Source organism: Pristis pectinata, chromosome 5 (assembly GCF_009764475.1).
Source record: "Pristis pectinata isolate sPriPec2 chromosome 5, sPriPec2.1.pri, whole genome shotgun sequence".
NCBI classification, from domain to species: domain Eukaryota; kingdom Metazoa; phylum Chordata; class Chondrichthyes; order Rhinopristiformes; family Pristidae; genus Pristis; species Pristis pectinata.
In genome coordinates this window covers 10,447,506-10,465,484 of record NC_067409.1, presented here as the reverse complement: position 1 = coordinate 10,465,484, position 17,979 = coordinate 10,447,506, and the positions used below count along the sequence as shown (strand labels likewise).

General features: G+C 47.1%; 1 protein-coding gene across 1 annotated transcript in view; it reads right to left on the bottom strand.

Moving 5' to 3' along the window:
• The window catches only part of scn5lab (sodium channel, voltage gated, type V-like, alpha b), a 449,385-nt gene that overhangs the window by 198,559 nt on the left and 232,847 nt on the right, over positions 1 to 17,979 (bottom strand). The window contains 4 exon segments of the mRNA XM_052017101.1: positions 908 to 1,267; positions 7,417 to 7,590; positions 11,426 to 11,635; positions 16,665 to 16,806. Of these exon segments, the coding sequence (XP_051873061.1) occupies positions 908 to 1,267; positions 7,417 to 7,590; positions 11,426 to 11,635; positions 16,665 to 16,806 (886 nt within the window).

Sequence of the window (17,979 nt, the reverse complement as noted above, 5' to 3'; positions counted from 1 at the left end):
GGGACTGCCAAAGAGGGAAATGCCTCACAGGAATGTAAATGGTCACCAAGGTAACTTGGAAAGGTGGTTGTTACTGAGCTAACTGCTGGCACTCCAGGCCATTGATTGAGCGATGTGAGTTCAAATCCCCTTGAGGCCGTTGGGGAAATTAAGATCAAGTAACTAAATAAATCTGTTTTTGTTTTTAAAGAACAGTAACCATGAATACACAGGATTGTCATAAACACACCTGTTGTCTTTCTGGGGACGAAACCAGCCTTTACCCCGCCTGGCCTCTATATGTGACTCCAGGCTCCCTAAAGCACTTGAAGACACAGAGAGACTGCAGATGCTGGAAATCTGGAGCAACACACAAAACGCTGGAGGAACTCAGCGGGTCAGGCAGCATCTGCGGGTGGGAAATGGACAGTCGACGTTTCGAGTCGAGACCCTTCATCTGGACTGAACTGGTCTGCGTCAGTTGTTTTATGTTCTATCGGACACACGAGTATGCAGGGAATGGAGGCATGTGGATCAAATGCAGGCAGAAGAGATAAAATGTCCGCACAACATTGTGGGCCGAAGGGCCTGTACTGTGCCGTAGTGTTCTATGTTCTAGATCTACTTTAATTTGGCACCGTGTTCAGTACAGACATAGTGGACTGAAGGGCCTTTTCCTGTACTGTTCTATGGTCTATTAGCTCTGAGGCTGATTCTGCAATGTGCTTAACACCCCCAGTTTAGGGGCAAGTAAGGATGGGCAGTAAATGCTGGGGTTGACAGTGACATCCCATTACTAAACTGAAAGTAAAAGGACTTATCTATTCGAGATATTCCTCCTTGGGTTCTGGCTCATGTGAATTCATCAGTGCTACAATGCTAAAGGAGTGATCAGCCAAAGGAGAGATAAGTCATCAGAACTTCTTACATTGTCTTCGGTGAATGGCTTGTCCATGGTGACCTGAGGAAGGCAGAGCATGCTCGGCGAGACAGGGGACCCTCCGACCACGGAGACCACGCCGTTCTGGTCCACGGCGCTCTGCCGTTTCCGGCGCTCGTGCAGCGCTCCTGACACCGACCGGTGGCTCCCGTGGCTCTGGTTGCTGTTGGTGCGGTTGAGCGGGGGCAGGCACAGGGAGCTCCTGATGCTCTCGCTCTCGCTGAAGACGCTGCCTTCGTCGTCCGAGAGCACGTTCCCCAGGGCGGCATCCACGGAGTGGGTCCGGAAGCGGAAAATGCTGCTTCGCCGGAGCGGATGGTGGTTGGAGAAAATGGGCGTCAGGAGAGGCTGCGAAGAGGTCAAAGGCTTTAGGTGGTTCCCACAAGTACTAATGCACATCAATAGAGCAGCACCAGACTCCCTCATGCAGTTAAATGATGGCCGGACCCTTCAATAGCCCATAGGAGACACCTCGCACACAACTCAATATGGTCAAAGAGTCCTGGAGAGATACAGCACGGAAAGAGGCCACTCGGCCCACTGAGTTCACACTGACCACCAACCACCCATTTACATTAGAACATAGAACAGTACAGCACAATACAGGCCCTTCAGCCCACAATGTTGTGCCGACCTTTAAACCTCGCCTAAGACTATCTAACCCCTTCCTCCGACATATCCCTCTATTTTAAATTCCTCCATATGCTTATCTAGTAATGTCTTGAATTTACCAATGTACCTGCCTCCACCACCACCCCAGGCAGCGCATTCCATGCCCCAAACACTCTCTGGGTAAAAAAACCTTCCTCTGATATCTCCCTTGAACTTCCCACCCATTACTTTAAAACCATGCCCTCTTGTATTGAGCATTGGTGTGCTGGGAAAGAGGCGCTGGCTGTCCACTCTATCTATTCCTCTTCATATTTTGTACACCTCTATCATGTCTCCTCTCATCCTCCTTCTCTCCAAAGAGTAAAGCCCTAGCTCCCTTAGTCTATATTCTATATTCGCCTGCACTTGGTATATTGTGTGCAGTTCTGGTCACCCCATTACAGGAAGAATGTGGTGGCTTTGGAGAAGGTACAGAAGAGGGTCACCAGGATGCTGCCTGGATTAGAGAGTATTAGCTATAGGGAGAGGTTGGTCAAACTTGGATTGTTTTCTTTGGAGCATCAGAGACTGAGGGGCAACCTGATAGAAGTGTATAAAATTATGAGAGGTATTGGTATCGGTTTATTATTGTCATTTGTACCGAGTAACAGTGAAAACCTTGTCTTGCATACCGTTCGTACAGATCAATTCATTACACAGTGCATTGAGGTAGTACAGGGTAAAAACAATAACAGAATACAGAGTAAAGTGTCACAGCTACAGGGAAGTGCAGTGCAGGTAGACAATAAGGTGCAAGGTCATAACAAGGTAGATTGTGAGGTCAAAAGTCCATCTCATAGTATAAGGGAACCATTCAATAGTCTATAACAGTGGGATAGAAGCTGTCCTTGAGCTTGGTGGTATGTGCCCTCAGGCTCCTGTATCTTCTGCCTGATGCTCCGGTTTCCTCTCACATTCCAAAGACGTATGGGTTAGGAAGTTGTGGACATGCTACGTTGGCACCGGAAGTGTGGCGACACTTGTGGGCTGCCCCCAGAACACTCTACGCAAAAGGTGCGTTTTCCTGTGTGTTTCGATGTACATGTGACTAATAAAGAAATCTTATCTTACCTTAGGGACAATTTACAGTGACCAGTTAACCTATCAACCTCCTCCCCCCATATCTTTGGGATGTGGGAGGAAACCGGAGCACCTGAGGAAATCCACACAGTCACGGGGAAAATGTGAAAACTCTACACAGTTGCAGCGGAGTTCAGGATTGAACCTGGGTCGTTGGAGTCGTGAAGCAGTGGCTTCACTAGCTGTGCTACTGTGCCACCCCAGGTGGGATAAACAGAGCAGGAATTCTCAAGCCGACTCCTCCATCAATGACGGTGGTTGATTTGTTGAGTCATGTCAGTTGTGTTTATTGTCACATGCACAAGTGCATGTTTGCACAGGTGCAATGAAAAACTTACTTGCAGCAGCATCACAGGCACATTGCCTCAGAGACACAACATTCACAAGAAAGGCAAACAATTAAACATAAATTATATGAAATTATACAAGAACGAACACAATTAGAACAAAAAAAAAGTCCAAAGTGGTCACAGTGTTGCTTTACTGAGGTAGTGATTGAGGTTGTGCAGGTTGGTTCAAGAACCAAATGGTTGAAGGGAAGTAGCTGTTCTTGAACCTTGTGGTGTGGGACTTCAGGCTTCTGTACCTCCTGCCTGTATCAACCTATCCCTTGATAAAAACTTCTCTTCCTGCTGCTGCTAGGAGGACTTCAGTGAATCATCCACAGCCTCAGCATTGAACAGGACACCCTGGTGTTTCAAAAAGAAAAAGCAAGGTTTGTGTGTATTCAGCACCTTTCATGACATCAGGACATCCCAAAGCTCTTTATCAACACTTTTTGAAGCAGTCTCTCTGTTGTCATTTAAAGACCAGTGCAGCCAATACTGTAACCAGCAATTTCCCACAAACTGCAAGGAAGTGATGACCAAATCTGATGCATTTTTCATGTCATTGAAGCCTGATATCCAGACATATTTAAAGATGACAGAACAGTGGTCAGTGTCGCCTGCCTCATTTGTTCCGGGGACAAGGCTTCGATCTCAACCTCTGGTGCCGTCTATGTGGAGCTTGCAGGTTTATTGGCCCCTGTAAATTGACTTTGGTGGAAGTGAGTGATGGAATCTGGGGGGAGTTGATGGGAATGTCAGGGAGAATAGGTTACAGGGAAATTAGTGGACGAAAAGGATCGATCAAGTGTCACGAAATCCAGCATGGACTCAATGGGCTGAATGGCCTCCTTTTCTGTCAAAGAGAATATGCATAACCCCTGGATAGGAGGACTATCATTGTGATCGACCGGCCAACTTGTCTCCACCACATTAATTAAAATCACTAATTAAAATCAATTTGTCTTCAGTCACTACCACTCACTGCCTGCAAGGGTACTGGGCGAGGTTGTGCCATCTCATACAAGATGAAAACAGGTTGCGTGAACTCGGCCTTTTCTCCTTAGAGCGACGGGGGATGAGAGGTGACCTGACAGAGGTGTATAAGATGATGAGAGGCATTGATCGTGTGGATAGTCAGAGGCTTTTTCCCAGGGCTGAAATGGTGGCCACAAGAGGACACAGGTTTAAGGTGCTGGGGAGTAGGTACAGAGGAGATGTCAGGGGTAAGTTTTTCACTCAGAGAGTGGTGAGTGTGCGGAATGGGCTGCCGGCAACAGTGGTGGAGGCTGATACGATAGGGTCTTTTAAGAGACTGTTGGATAGGTACATGGAGCTTAGAAAAATAGAGGGCTATGGGTAAGCCTAGTAATTTCTAAGGTAGGGACATGTTCAGCACAACCTTGTGGCCAAAGGGCCTGAATTGTGCTGTAGGTCTTCTATGTTTCTATCAGACCCACTAAAGTCAACGGTCCTGAGCACTTGAGAAGTGGCTGCACCCAGCGACCGACACCCTCGTGCGCAATCCATGCCAGCACCCAAAGAAAGACTCCTCTGCATCCCTACATCGAACACCACAGCCACTGCAGGTGAGTTCCAACGCGCACTGCTCAACTCAGAGTTAAAGCAGCAGAAGTACTCAGCAGGTCAGTCAGCGTCCATGAAGCTGACGCTTCAGGTTGATGACCTTTGATTGGAACTGGGGAGAGTTTCAAATGATACAAGTTTCAAGAGGGGGGAGGTGGAGAGAACGAAAAGGAAGGGTGGAGGCCAAGAGCTGAATGCCACAAGCAGCAGGGCTCCAGGCTGAGGGAGGGCAGTGACACGGGGATGTGGAGAAGGTGCAAATCCCACCCACCCGGGACATTCTCACTTCTCTCCTCTCCCATCAGGCAGAAGATACAGGAGCCTGAGGGCACAAACCACCAGGCTCAAGGGCAGCTTCTATCCCGCTGTGATAAGACTATTGAACGGTTCCCTTATACGATGAGATGGACTCTGACCTCACGATCTACTTTGTTGTGACCTTGCGCCTCATTGCACTGCACTTTCCCTGTAGCTGTGACACTTTACTCTGTACTGTTATTGTTTTTACCTGTACTACATCAATGCACTCTGTACTAACTCAATGTAACTGCACTGTGTAATGAATTGACCTGTACAATCGGTTTGTAAGACAAGCTTTTCACTGTACCTCAGTACAAGCGACAATAATAAACCAATACCAATACAAATAAAATCTGGAACATCGAAAGGGACCACATGTCCAATGTTGGAAATGTGAGAGACGAGGCCGGAATTGGTGATCAATGGAGTCACAGCTTGGAAACAGGCCCTTCGGCCCACTTGAGTCTGTACTGACCATCACTTTTACGCTAATCCAACCCTAACCCATGTTATTCTCTCGGTAGTCCCATCATCCCCCATCCTGCCAGCTTCACCACTCACCCACACCCTAGTAACCTTCCAGCTTGCATGTTTCTGGGATGTGGGAGGAAACTGGAGGAAACCCACAGGGTCACCGTCAGAACCTACAAACTCCACACATTCAGCACCCGAGGTGGGGATTGAACCCAGTTCACTGCCAACGTGAGGCAGCAGTGCTACTGCCTGCGCCTCTGTGCTGCCCTCACACAGCTGCAAAATTTAACATCGAGTCCTGAAGCCTGTAATGTGCCTGGTCATAGAAGACCAAAAACTGCCTCAATGAGGTCCAACACAAGCATGAGGAACAGCACCTCATCGTCCACCTGGGAAAGCTTCAGCCTCCTGGACCCAATAATGAATTCTACGTTCTCAGGTAACTTGATTTCTCCGTCTGAACCAGTCGTCCACCTGCGATATTAGCACAGCCCAGCCTGACCTGCTGGGTTTGTAAAACACAAAGATGCTGGAGGAAATCAGCAGGCCAGGCAGCATCCGTGGAGAAAAGCATGGCTTTTCTCTATGGATGCTGCCTGGCCTGCTGAGTTTCTCCAGCATCATCGTGCTTTTCATCTAGATTCCAGCATCTGTAGTCATTTGTTTCTCTGTTTCTCTGCTGGGCACCTCCTCCTGGCAGCTCATTCCAGATATTCACCACCCTCTTGAGTTGAAATCTTACCCCTCGGATCTCCTTTAAATTTCTCTCCTCTCACTTTAAACCCATTCCCTGTGGTTCTAGACTCCCCTGCCCTGGGAGAAAGGTTCTGACTACCTATCCTATTGATGTCCCTTATAAAACTGTATAAGGTCACCCCTCAGCCTCCCAAATTTCAGTGAGAATAAACCCAGCCTATCCAATCTGTCCTTATAACAATGGCCCTCCATTCCAGGCGACATCCAATGCTGCACTCTCACTATTGCTACCACATCCTTCCTGTAGTGGCGACCAGAACTGCACACAATACTCCAAGTGCGGCCTAACCAGTGTCTTGTAAAGTTGCAATAATTTGTGTCCGGTTTCCATGGCGCACAGAAGGAAACGCTGGTGGACCTTTGATTTGAAGGAATTGAGTGGAGTTAAGGGAGAACTTGTTAACTTCGCAAACATCTGCCACAGCATCTCTTTGAAGGAGCTAGCCAAGTACTCCCCAGTCTCCCCTTACCTTTTCCCTGCAGACCAACTATTTTCCTTTCTCAGCATATTGTCACATCACAGGAACCAGCCTCCCCTCCACGGACTCTGTCTGCACTTCTCGCTGCCTCGGTAAAGCAGCCAACATAATCAAAGACCCCTCCCACCCCGGACATTCTCTCTTCTCCCCCCCCCCCCATCAGGCAGAAGGTACAAAAGCCTGAAAGCACGTACCACCAGGCTCAGGGGCAGCTTTTATCTCAGTGTTATAAGACTATTGAACGGACCTCTTGAACTATTGAACGATAAGATGGACTCTTGACCTCACAATCTACCTTGGCATGGCCTTGCACGTTATTGTCCACCTGCATGGCAACACTATATTCTGCATTCTGTTATTGCTTTCTCTTGTACTACCTCAATGTGCTGAAGTGATGATGTGATCTGTATGGCTGGCATGTAAATCAAAGTTTTCCGCTGTACTTTGATACAATAATATTTACTGATTTTTACTCCAATTTACTCCATTCCCTTTGGAAAACCAGCTCTGGAACGTCCCAATTATTCTTTGCATCTTTTCTCTGTTGTAGTTGAGCCGAAGCTAGTACTGGATTTACAACATTTACATTATTCAAACAACACTTGAACACGGACAGGAAAGGATTAGAGGGATATGGGCCAAATGCAGGCAAATGGGACTGGCACAGTTCGGAAACTTAGTATGGACGAGTTGGGCCAGTTTTCCCTGCTGTATGACTCCATGAGTCTATGACTCTACAGTGACCTAGTTTTATGCATAAGCACTAGGGGAGAGTTATTGGCAACTGGCAATAAAACAGGGCAAGAGATGAGTAGGAGGGTGTCGCTTGCAATAAGTAAGCTACCTTCCGGGGTAAGCCTTCTTCAGATGCCGATCTCGGTCCCTTTTCCACTTCTGAGATCCCCAGTTCTTTTCCATTCCTGCTTCTGACGCCTCTTTCCTTGATGCTTTTGGCACTTAGGTGTGACCTCTCGGAAGACGTTCTCGACAGGGTATCATGCCCCAGTCTGGACAATTCCTGTGGAAAGGTTTCAGATAAATCATTTACACAAAAGCACGTCCCATTTACCGGCAGATGCAGGAGCGGTATTAAATTATTCATTCCTGGGACATAGGCACCATTGGCAATGCCCATCTCTAATTGTCCCTGAACTGAGGAGGTCAAGTCAACCTTATTGGTGGGTTTGGAGACACACTGAGGACAGATCAGATGGGCATTTCCTTCCTTGATTGACCTTAGATGCAGGGTACGTGAACCATATTCTCCACACTTTGTCATAAGGTCAAGAGGTATGAAATTATATAAGATTACAGTATAAATAGAGGCCATTCAGCCCATCATGTCTATCCCTGAAGGACAGCTTCTATCTCACTGCTATAAGACTATTGAAAGGTCCCCTAGTACAATAAGATGGACTCTTAACCTCACAACCTATCTCGTTATGGCCTTGCACCTTATTGCCTGCCTGCACTGCACTTTCTCTGTAACTGTAATACTTTATTCGGCATTCTGTTATTGTTTCCCCTTGTACTACCTCAATGCCCTGATGTGATGAAACGATCTGTATGGATGGCATGCAAAACGAAGTTTTTCACTGTACCTCGGTACATGGGACAATAATAAACCAGTTTGCCAGCTCTTTGAAACAACAGTCATGCAGTCACTCAAGTGCTGTTTAATGTGACATCTCTCCCTTCACTACCCTTTCAGGCAGTGAGTTCCGGACCTCCACCTCACGCTCGGTGTAAGTACTTTCCTCATCTCCTCTCTAATCCTTCCGCCAATAATGTTAAATCTACGCCACACCCCTCCCCACTCTGCATAGGTCCTTCATAATTTTCATACAACTCAGTCAAGTCTTCCCTCAACCCACTGTCAACAACCCTCGCCAATCTTTTCTCACAGTTATGATTTTCCAGTACCTACACCTTCATCAATCTCCACTGCACCCTCACACCTTTCCTGTAATGTAGTGACCAGAGCTGTGTGCTGTCCTCAAGCTGTGGTCTAACCAGCGTTGTAAGCAGTCTGAGCATAACCTTCTAGCTCTTACATCCTGTCTCGGTTAATAATGGAATGCATTCCATAAGACTTTTTAAACACCTTATTGACTGTCCTGCCACTTAGCCTGCCACATGGCTAACACGAGGGGACATAATTTTAAGGTGATTGGAGGAAGGTATAAGGGGGATGTCAGGGGTAAATTTTTTACACAGAGAGTGGTGGGTGCGTGGAACGCACTGCCGGCAGAGGTTGTGGGGGCAGATACATTAGGGATATTTAAGAGACTCTTAGATAAACACGTGAATGACAGAAAAATAGGGGGCTATGTGGGAGGGAAGGGTTAGATAGATCTTAGAGCAGGATAAAATGTCGGCACAACATTGTGGGCTGAAGGGCCTGTACTGTGCTGTAGTGTCCTATGTTCTATACACCCCAAGGTCCCTCTGACCCTCCACATCACTCCACACCCTCCCATTACTTTGCCTTCTTGCACCTTTCTAAAGAGATGACCTCCAGTTTCTCTGGATTAAATTCCATTGGCCACTTTTCCACCACAGTGGCCTGCAGACAGGATCCTCCTTTAACAAATCCATGCCAATTGTCTCTGATTAATTCTGTATTTCATCCGGGGCTTTGTGGTTTATCCATTTGTTTTTATTTTATTAATTCATATGGACTTTGCTGCTAATCCATTACACATTCCCAATTGCCCCCAAATGGTGACTTGAGAGGGCAGTTAGAGTCAGCCACACAGAGGGGTTTAGAGTTACATACAGATTCATGTGCAAACCAATTGGGCTTTGACGCCAATCTCGTGGTTTTACAGTCATTTGCACTGAAGCCAGATTGCTATTTATTTAAATATCTGAATCTAAATTCCCCATCTTCCAACGGCAGGATTCGAACTCACGTCTCTGGATCTGTCCTGATGCTGGTCTAGATATGAAGAGATGGACTGGGCAAAGCCCGGAGCTGTGAAAGGGCTGTGAAAGTGGATGGAGGATTGCCCAATACCCTATACCTGCAGCTCTACACGAGGGCAAGTCTGCAGAGAGCGTTTACCTTCCATGGCCTCTGGTTGTCCATCTGACCACTGGTTAGACTGTGAGGCAATGCCTGGTGCAGTGTCACAGTACTGCAAACCCAGAGTGGGTCTGAGACTGCCCCCCTGCCCCTCATTAGCACACCACTGGGACCCCAGCATCTATTGTGGGCAACGCACCCTCCTTCCCCCCTCAGAACATCTGCCAGCCCCAGGTGGCCTTGAATATATTATGGGCACCCTTGGGGTCAAGGCCAAAGTAGCCTTATTCTACCTTGTGGAAAAAGGGCACAGCAGGATTCAACATCCACCCCTCTTTGTGATCTACATTTACCTTCCCGGCCTCAGCAAGGACGCAGACACAGGCAAGGCTTGTCGATTTAAACATGTAAAATAAATCTAATGATCCTGAAGAGAAGGCGGGTATGTTGGCTGTTTTCTGCAGCAGAGAGGCCAGCCACGGGAAGATGGAATGACTGGCTGACAGGAGGCTGCACAGCAGGATCCCATGCTCAACTGGTGCCACCTCCAGCCCATACCTCGCAGCCGGCTCAGGGCTCCCCTTCGTACTTCACAGTCCCCACATAGTCTGGCACCTGCCTGCCATTATTTTTGGAAGGAGTCAGCTGCCATACACAAACCAACACACACACACACACACACACACACACACACACACGTGCACTCACAAACACATATGCACAAACATGTGCACACACACATACATACACATATTTACATAAACATGCCACATAGAGAGGTGTTGTGGTTTTGCATTGAGTCCCTGCTGCCCTTTCGGAGAAGATTCATGCTGGAAACAGGAAAAGCATCCGGTCCCAACAGAGAATGTGATTCCTGACAGTGGTATGAATGTAAGCAACTCAAAGTATTCATGGCTCTCCTCTATTAAGGTCAGCACATTGTAAACAGTATCTTAATACACACGAGCATGCGCAGACACACACGCACACACACACAGACACGTGCACATGTGCACCTTTATGCTCACACACAGAATTACACAGGCGTTCGTAAGCACATACATGTCACACATACAAATGCACTCGTACTTATACACACAGTGACATGCAAACACACATACATGTGCACATGTGTACATTCACATTTATACAATTACATATACATTCACACACAAACACATGCAAAGTCACGAGCACAAATGCAACCATGCATTCACACACACAATTACAAACACACAAAAACACGCACACGCATGCGCACCTGCACATTCAGATCCATACATTTACATACATGCTCAGACACACACACACAGTCATGTGAACAAATGCATCCATGCACCTACATGCGCATACTCACATACACACACACTCACACACATTCACACACACGCCACACACACACTCACACACACATGCACACACACACCACACTCACACACACATGCACACACACACTCACACACACTCATACACACACACTACCGATCCAATCCCTCCCTATCTCTGTAACCTTGTGCCCCCTTACAACACCTGTGACCTGTGTGTTCCTCCTTAATGGAGGCCTCCCGAGCATCGACGATGTTGCATGCTCCACCATCAGCGACCGTGCCCTCGCCTGCCTCGAGTCCAGTCTCAGCTCTCTCAGCCTCTCTTGCACTTCCAGACACACCCTTACATTTTTGACCAAGCTCCAGGCCACCTCACCGTAAAGGCTCACCCATGGCTCGGTCAAGCCTTGCTTGCCCAGGATCCCGGAGCAACCTGAGATACTTTAAATTGGATTGTTGAAGATTATTGCTGACAAGATGACAGGTGCGCTCCTGACCTGCTCTGCTTGCACGTGCTGTATCCGAAGCTGTTCCATCGTCTGCTGAAATTCCTTCTCCTTCTGCACGTTCTCGGCGATGGTGGCCTGGTTCTGCTCATCATAGGCCATGGCCACCACAGCCAGGATCAGGTTGATGAGATAGAAGGAGCCGAGGAAGATGACCACCACAAAGAAGAGCATGTACGCCTTCCCGGCAGAACGCAGCGTCTGTGGGACAGAAAACAAGAGGGCAAGGTCACAAGGGCACAGCACCGATGTCAGAGGAATAGGGCAGTCCATATTCCCCACCGTAGACAGGGTAGTGTAGCGGTTAGCCTAACACTATTACAGCGCCAGCGACCCAGGTTCAATTCCGGCCGCTGTCTGTAAGGAGTTTGTACGTTCTCCCCGTGTCTGCGTGGGTTTCCTCCGGGTGCTCCGGTTTCCTCCCACATTCCAAAGACGTACGGGTTAGGAAGTTGTGGGCATGCTATGTTGGCGCCAGAAGCATGGTGACACTTGTGGGCTGCCCCCAGAACACTCTACACAAAAGATGCATTTCACTGTGCGTTTCGATGTATATGTGATTAATGAAGAAATCAAATCAAAAATCTTTTCCCAGGGCACAAGTGTCTAATGCTAGAGGGCATGCATTTAAGGTGAGAGGGGGAAAGTTCAAAGGAGATGAGTGGGGCAAGTTTTTTTTAACACAGAGAGTGGTGGGTGCCTGGAACGGGCTGCCAGGGGTGGTGGTGGAGGCAGATACGATTGTGGCATTTAAGCTGTTAGATAAATGCATGAATATGCAGGGAATGGAGGGTTATGGACCACGTGCAGGCAGATTTAGTTTAATTTGGCATCGTGTTCAGCACAGACATGGGCCAAAGGGCCTATTCCTGTGCTGTAGTGCTCTAAGGTCTATGTTCTATGTTAAAAAACCTTCCTTGATTTTACTCCTGACAGGCCAGTAGTTTGGGGCCTAACACCACTTCTTTAGAAGTGATTAAGTTAGGCCAAGCAGGGAAAGGTTACAGAAAAGGCAGTAGAGTAAAACTCCGATAATCCGCCATCCAACTATTCTGAAATCCTGGTTGTTCTGCACGTGGCTCCCTGGGTGCTGTTTCTCACTATCCCTTTCACCTACCAGAGCCCCAGTTCCTGTGCTCCCTTTTCACTTACTTGGTTTGGTTCGCAACACTCCCTTAACATTCACCGGCTTCTGTTCCCTCCACCCTCCCTCTAAACCTACCAGGTTCAATGGAGACCTTATTATTCTATGAAACTCCAGGCAAAAATAGTACATACAACATAGAACAGTACAGCACAGGACAGACTCTTTCACCCACTATGTTGTGCCAAACTAATTAAACAATGACTCCTAATTAATCTAATCCTTCTTCTCCGCACATTGACCATATCCCTCCATTCTCTGCACATCCATGTGCCTATCTAAGAGTCTCTTAAATACTCCTGTGCTATCTGCCTCCACCACCACCCCTGGCAGCGCATTGCAGGCCCCCACCACTCTCTGTGTAAAAAACTTGCCCCGCACATCTCCTTTGTACTTCCTGCCTCTCACCTTAAATACATGCCCTCTAGTACTGGACATTTCAACCCTGGGAAAAAGATACCAGCTGTTTATCTCTGCCTCGCATAATTTTATAAACTTCTATCAAATCCCCCCTTGGCCTCTGCCGCTCCAGAGAAAACAGCCCCAGCTTGTCCAACCTCCCCACATAGAACATATCCTCCAAACCAGGCAGCACCTTAAAAACCCCCTCTGCACCCTCTCCAAAGCCTCAATCTCCTTCGTATAATGAGGCGACCAGAAATGAACACAATACTCTAAATGTGGCCTATCAGTTTTATAAAGCTGTAACATAACTTCCTGGCTCTTGAACTCAATGCCTTGACTAATGAAGGCAAGCATGTTATCAATATGCCTTCTTTACTACCCTACCAACCTGTGGGGCCACTTTCAGGGAGACGTGTACCTGGACCCCAAGATCCCTCTGTTCAACACTGTTGAGGATCCAGCCATTAATTGTGTACTCCCCCTTTATGTTGGATCTCTAGTAAAGTAAAAGTGTGTTGGAATATTAATAAAGTAACTTCTGATAGTCGGGAAGAAATGTGTGTCTGATACCACCACACAACCCAAGCACACAAAACACACATGGAGAATTCTCCAGGTGTGACCAAGAGTCTCAGGTAATTAATTGAAATGACTGGGGTTCTCATAGCTTCAGAGTAAACTCTGTGTCACCCCCTCTCCCCTCTCGCGCGATCTGCACAAGTGCACTCCATTCCTGGGCCGCCCACCCAGTCATGTTGGAGCCTGAGGCCTAGTCTCAGGGTCAGAAGCTCCCAAATAGTCCTGAATCCCAACAGCCCCTGGCCTCCCACCCTTTCCCCTGCCTTACCCCTCCTGAGTGGCCTGTTGTGACAGATGGGAAATGGCTGGGACTCATGCTCAGCGTTCCTGCTGTGTTTATTAATCACTCAGCATCATAGCGACAAGAGTGGGCCGTGGGTACCGGTGACGGGGGAGGCCGGCCAGTGGCAGCTCCCACTGCTGCTCGGGAGAAACCTGCCGATCCCCATCTGAAGTTTACAAGATTATGAGAGGCGTAGATTAGACAGCCAGTATCTTTTCCTCAGGGTCAAAATGTCTAATGCTAGAGTGCGTGCATTTAAGGTGAGAGGGGTAAGTTCAAAGGAGAGGTGCGGGGCAAGTTTTTTTACACAGAGAGTGGTGGGTGCCTGGAATGTGCTGCCAGGGGTAGTGGTGGAGGCAGATACAATAGGGGCGTTTAACAGGCTCTTAGATAGGCACATGATTATGCAGAGAAGGGAGGGATATGGATGATGTGCAGGGAGAAGGGATGAGTTTAATTAGGGATCATTAGCTTAATTAGTTCAGCACATGGCTAGCACATGGCAGCACATGGCTAGCACATGTGTTAGCATATGGCTAACACGAGGGGACATAATTTTAAGGTGATTGGAGGAAGGTATAAGGGGGATGTCAGGGGTAAATTTTTTACACAGAGAGTGGTGGGTGCGTGGAACACACTGCCAGCAGAGGTTGTGGGGGCAGATACATTAGTGATATTTAAGAGACTCTTAGATAGACACGTGAATGACAGAAAAATAGGGGGCTATGTGGGAGGGAAGGTTTAGATAGATCTCAGAGCAGGATAAATTGTCAGCAGAATATTGTGGGCCGAAGGGCCTGTACTGAGCTGTACTGTTCTGTGTTCTATGTTCTATGTTCAAAACCACGAGCTGTCTTCACTGGCACCTGTGTGGGGCAGTTGCTGTTTCCATCTGGTAGTTTCTGGTTTCTGAATTACAGCAGTTTGCCTTCAATAATGCAGCTGGTCATGATCAAAGGATCATTTAACGGAGAGGAGACAAATTTTAATTGGACCTGGGAATGATGCCTTCGCTTGGGGGATTTTTGGAGGCTTTGAGGAGATTTGTTATGTCACCAAAGACCCTTACAAATTTCTACAGGTGTACGGTGGAGAGCATTCTGACAGATTGCATCACTGTCTGGTATGGAGGCTCCAATGCACAGGATCGCAAGAGGCTGCAGAGGGTTGTAGACTCAGCCAGCTCCATCATGAGTACAACCCTCCCCACCATTGTGGACATCTTCAAGAGGCAGTGCCTCAAGAAGGCGGCATCCATCATTAAGGACCCTCACCACCCAGGACATGCCCTCTTCACGTTACTACCATCGGGGAGGAGGTACAGGAACCTGAAGACCCACACTCAATGTTTCAGGAACAGCTTCTTCCCCTCTGCCATCAGACTTCTGTACGGTCCATGAAACCATGAACACTGCCTTGTTATTCCTCTTTTGCACTACTGATTTATTTTTGTAACTTATAGTAATTTTTACATCATTATGTCTTGCACCGTACTGCTGCCGCAAAACAACAAATTTCACGACATATGTCAGTGATAATAAACCTGATTCTGATTCTGAGTGTGAGTGTTGCACCTCAGGGAGTTCATCATTTCAACAATGCGAAGTCTTCGGCTTCATTGTACCTGAATTACCAGAAAGCCTTAAAATGGTTTGTTTCGCGAACTTAATTTATTTTTAATTACTTCCAACTGCTTTGGGATTTTGAATCGAGATTTATAATTGCAAATCGCCCTGTTTAAGAAGAATCATCTAATTGGGGGACATCACTGGGCACATGGAAGACACAAGAGACTGCAGATGCTGGAATCTGGAGCAACACACAAGATGCTGGAGGAGCTCAGTGGGTCAGGCAGCATCTGTGGAGGGAAATGGATAGTCAATGTTTCTGGTCAAGACCCTTCATCTAGTCTCGACCCAAAACATAAACTGTCCATTTCCCTCCATAGATGCTGCCTGACTCACATAATTAGCAGGCAGTTTGCAAAGTGCATTCACAAGGAACCGACTAATGGCAGTGGGCAGTTTGTGTATCCTTAGTCAAGGGTTATTGACTTGAGAAGGTGGTGAGGAGCCACCTTCTTAAACTGCTGCATTCCTCGTGCTGCTTTGAAGAGCAGACCCAGCAGGGATAAACGTACAGCAACGTATATCCAAGTCAGGACGGTGTGTGGCTTGTGGGGGAGCCCAACATTGCAAGGTGGAAAGACTTTGTATGCTTGCTGTCCTTGCCCTTCCCCTTGTTGATATACAATAGTGGTTAGCATAATGTTTTACAGCGCCAGCGACCAGGGTTCAATTCCGGCCGCTGTCTGTAAGGAGTTTGTACGTTCTCCCCGTGTCTGCGTGGGTTTCCTCCGGGTGCTCCAGTTTCCTCCCACATTCCAAAGACGTAGGGGTTAGGAAGTTGTGGGCATGCTATGTTGGCGCTGGAAGCGTGGCAACACTTGCAGGCTGCCCCCAGAACACTCGATGCAAAAGATGTATTTCACTGTGTGTTTTGAGGTACATGTGACTAATAAAGAAATCTTATCTTATCTTATCAACCATGTCACACCCCCTGACTATACGGGAGACCTGGATGAAGAAAATATAATCAGACAGGTAGACAAAGGAGGGTAACACGTGGCTAAAATCAAACCAACCAACAGAACTCAGTCTGCAAAGACGCTGTGTTTCCACTTAAAGGCCAATCACCTCCCTTCTCTGACTGTACCATGGATCATTCAATGCCATTGGTCACTATGGACTGCCTTTCCACCAGAAACCATTGCACTGACACAAACCCATCAGTGTGTATATTAGACTTTTGCCACTGACCTGCTGGTAGAGGTTCTCCCAGTAATCCTGAGTCATCAGTCGGAACAGCGAGAGGAAAGCCCAGCCAAATGTATCAAAACTGGTGTAATCATAATCAGGGTTCCTCCCTGCCTTCAGACACATGTAGCCGGTGGGACACTTCCTGTAAGTGGGGGAAGAAGAGAGATGCACTCAGCAACAATTTCCCCACGTCCGCATCACAAGGCATTTCACAGAGGTGCACAGGAGGTGAGGAGGAGGATACCAGTGTGGACTCCAACACAATACTCAAGAAAGGCCACTGAAAGCTCAGTCAGTGACGACATGGAGGGAACTTAAGAGGTAGAAAGTTTGGAGGGGAGGTGAAGAAAAACTTCAATGAGTGGTGGAGATCTGGTGGTGGAGATGGAGTTCCTTCCTCGTCAGTGGCCCTTGCATTTTATTTGTCTACCTGCTCTGCACTTTCTCTGTAACTGTGATATTCTGCATTCTGTTATTGTTTTCCTTTTGTACTACCTCGATGTACTTATGTATGGAACTCTCTGTCTGGATGGCTTGTAAAACAAAGTTCTTCACTGCATCTCGGTACATGTGACAATAATAAACCACATCTAAAAAGTCATGAACATGGAGGAACTACAACCTGTAAGGCTACGTACCCAGGAGCAGGAAGGAAAGATCAACCTAAATCAATGACTATATATAAATATTGAAAATTATATTTTAAATATTTTATATTAATAAAATGTTATCATATATATACACTAATAAATATAAATATATAAATCCAATATTTGGCCAATGAGGACACAACTCCTTTGGTTCTATTCCTCCCCTGTAAAGAATCAATCACGGACATCCCTGGAGATTCAAAGAGGAGGCCTGAGTGTGTGAACACACATGGTGATCTGTGAGGGGGAAGAACTGAGTCAACAGCCTGAAGGATACAGGGAGGGTGGTAAAGTGTGGACTTGAAGCATCTTCGATTGTGTCTTTTTATTTTACACTAAGGTGTTGCGTTTGCACTTTTTTTCTGTATTGTATAATTTTACGTATAATTTATGTTCTGTGTGTTGTCTGTATTGACATGCCTGTGATGCTGTTGTAAGCATGTTCTTCACTGTGCCTGTACCTCACTGTACTTGTGCACATGACAATAAACTCGACTTGACTTGTTATGTAACTCTTGCCAATAAACCAATAAGATCATACCTCCTTTTGAGAGACCTAACTACCTCTCCTGGGAAGTAGAATGGGCCCATCTTCTCTGGAGTTCAGGAGATGAGAGGCGATCTGATTTAAATGTGTAAAGATCTTAGAGTGATTAACAGATGGT